Below are 805 nucleotides of genomic sequence, written 5' to 3'. Positions count from 1 at the left end.
CTACTTGTAGCCAAAACGCAGTAATGTATGTGGACGGGGATGACCAGCGAGGTGCTGGGCTCTTACCTACGGCCATGAGACCGGTGAGGTTGCCGGCCACAGTGTGACGCACAGAGGCCGTTGGGAACCCAGCAGCTCTCAGAAACATGGTGACGTGATTCTGCACTTCAATCAGCTCTGGAGTTTTGCTGGACTCGGTGTTGCTTATTTTGAGAACGTACTCAGTTGGCCCATCTGTAGTGTCTTTGGTACTTGAAATGCACACGTGAAAGTTCTGGTCATCATAGCTAGGAAGCGGCTGGATCTTGGAAACTTTTAACCCAAATACCGATTCCACTAATGCAGAGGCTTGTACGTCACTGAAAGTAGGTTTGGCAAGAGCCTGCGATTGCTGATCATCTCCATGTGACATTATGTCTAGGGAAAACAAACAATCTAGGAAGAGGACACACAATGAATACGTTTACTTAAATGATTTTTTTTTTTTAAAGATTCTATTTATTTATTTGAGAGAGCGAGAATGAGAGAGAGTACACGAGAGGGGGGAGGGTCAGAGAGAGAAGCAGGCTCCTCACCGAGCAGGGAGCCCGATGTGGGACTCGATCCCGGGACTCCAGGATCATGACCTGAGCCGAAGGCAGTCGCCCAACCAACTGAGCCACCCAGGCGCCCCTTAAATGATTTTTCTTAAGACAGGCCCATCATGTTGCTCAATATTGATTCTATACTACTTACTAATTTTCACTCATAAAGTTAAAAAAATCAAATTAGTAAATGGCATAAAGAAGTAGGTGTTTGGGCAGGT

At 46.3% G+C, this 805-nt stretch overlaps 1 protein-coding gene across 1 annotated transcript in view; it reads right to left on the bottom strand.

The window, feature by feature from the left end:
* HYKK (hydroxylysine kinase) overlaps positions 1–412 on the bottom strand; it is a 14,370-nt gene extending 13,958 nt beyond the window's left edge. The window contains exon 1 of the mRNA XM_021680615.1: positions 67–412. Coding sequence (XP_021536290.1) covers positions 67–412 — 346 coding nt within the window. The remainder of the gene's footprint in view (positions 1–66) is intronic.
* Positions 413–805: the final 393 nt, after the last annotated feature.

This window comes from Neomonachus schauinslandi, chromosome 9 (genome assembly GCF_002201575.2).
Source record: "Neomonachus schauinslandi chromosome 9, ASM220157v2, whole genome shotgun sequence".
Lineage (NCBI taxonomy): Eukaryota > Metazoa > Chordata > Mammalia > Carnivora > Phocidae > Neomonachus > Neomonachus schauinslandi.
Note: the sequence above shows the minus strand (reverse complement) of the source record. Positions and strands in the feature narration are given on the sequence as shown.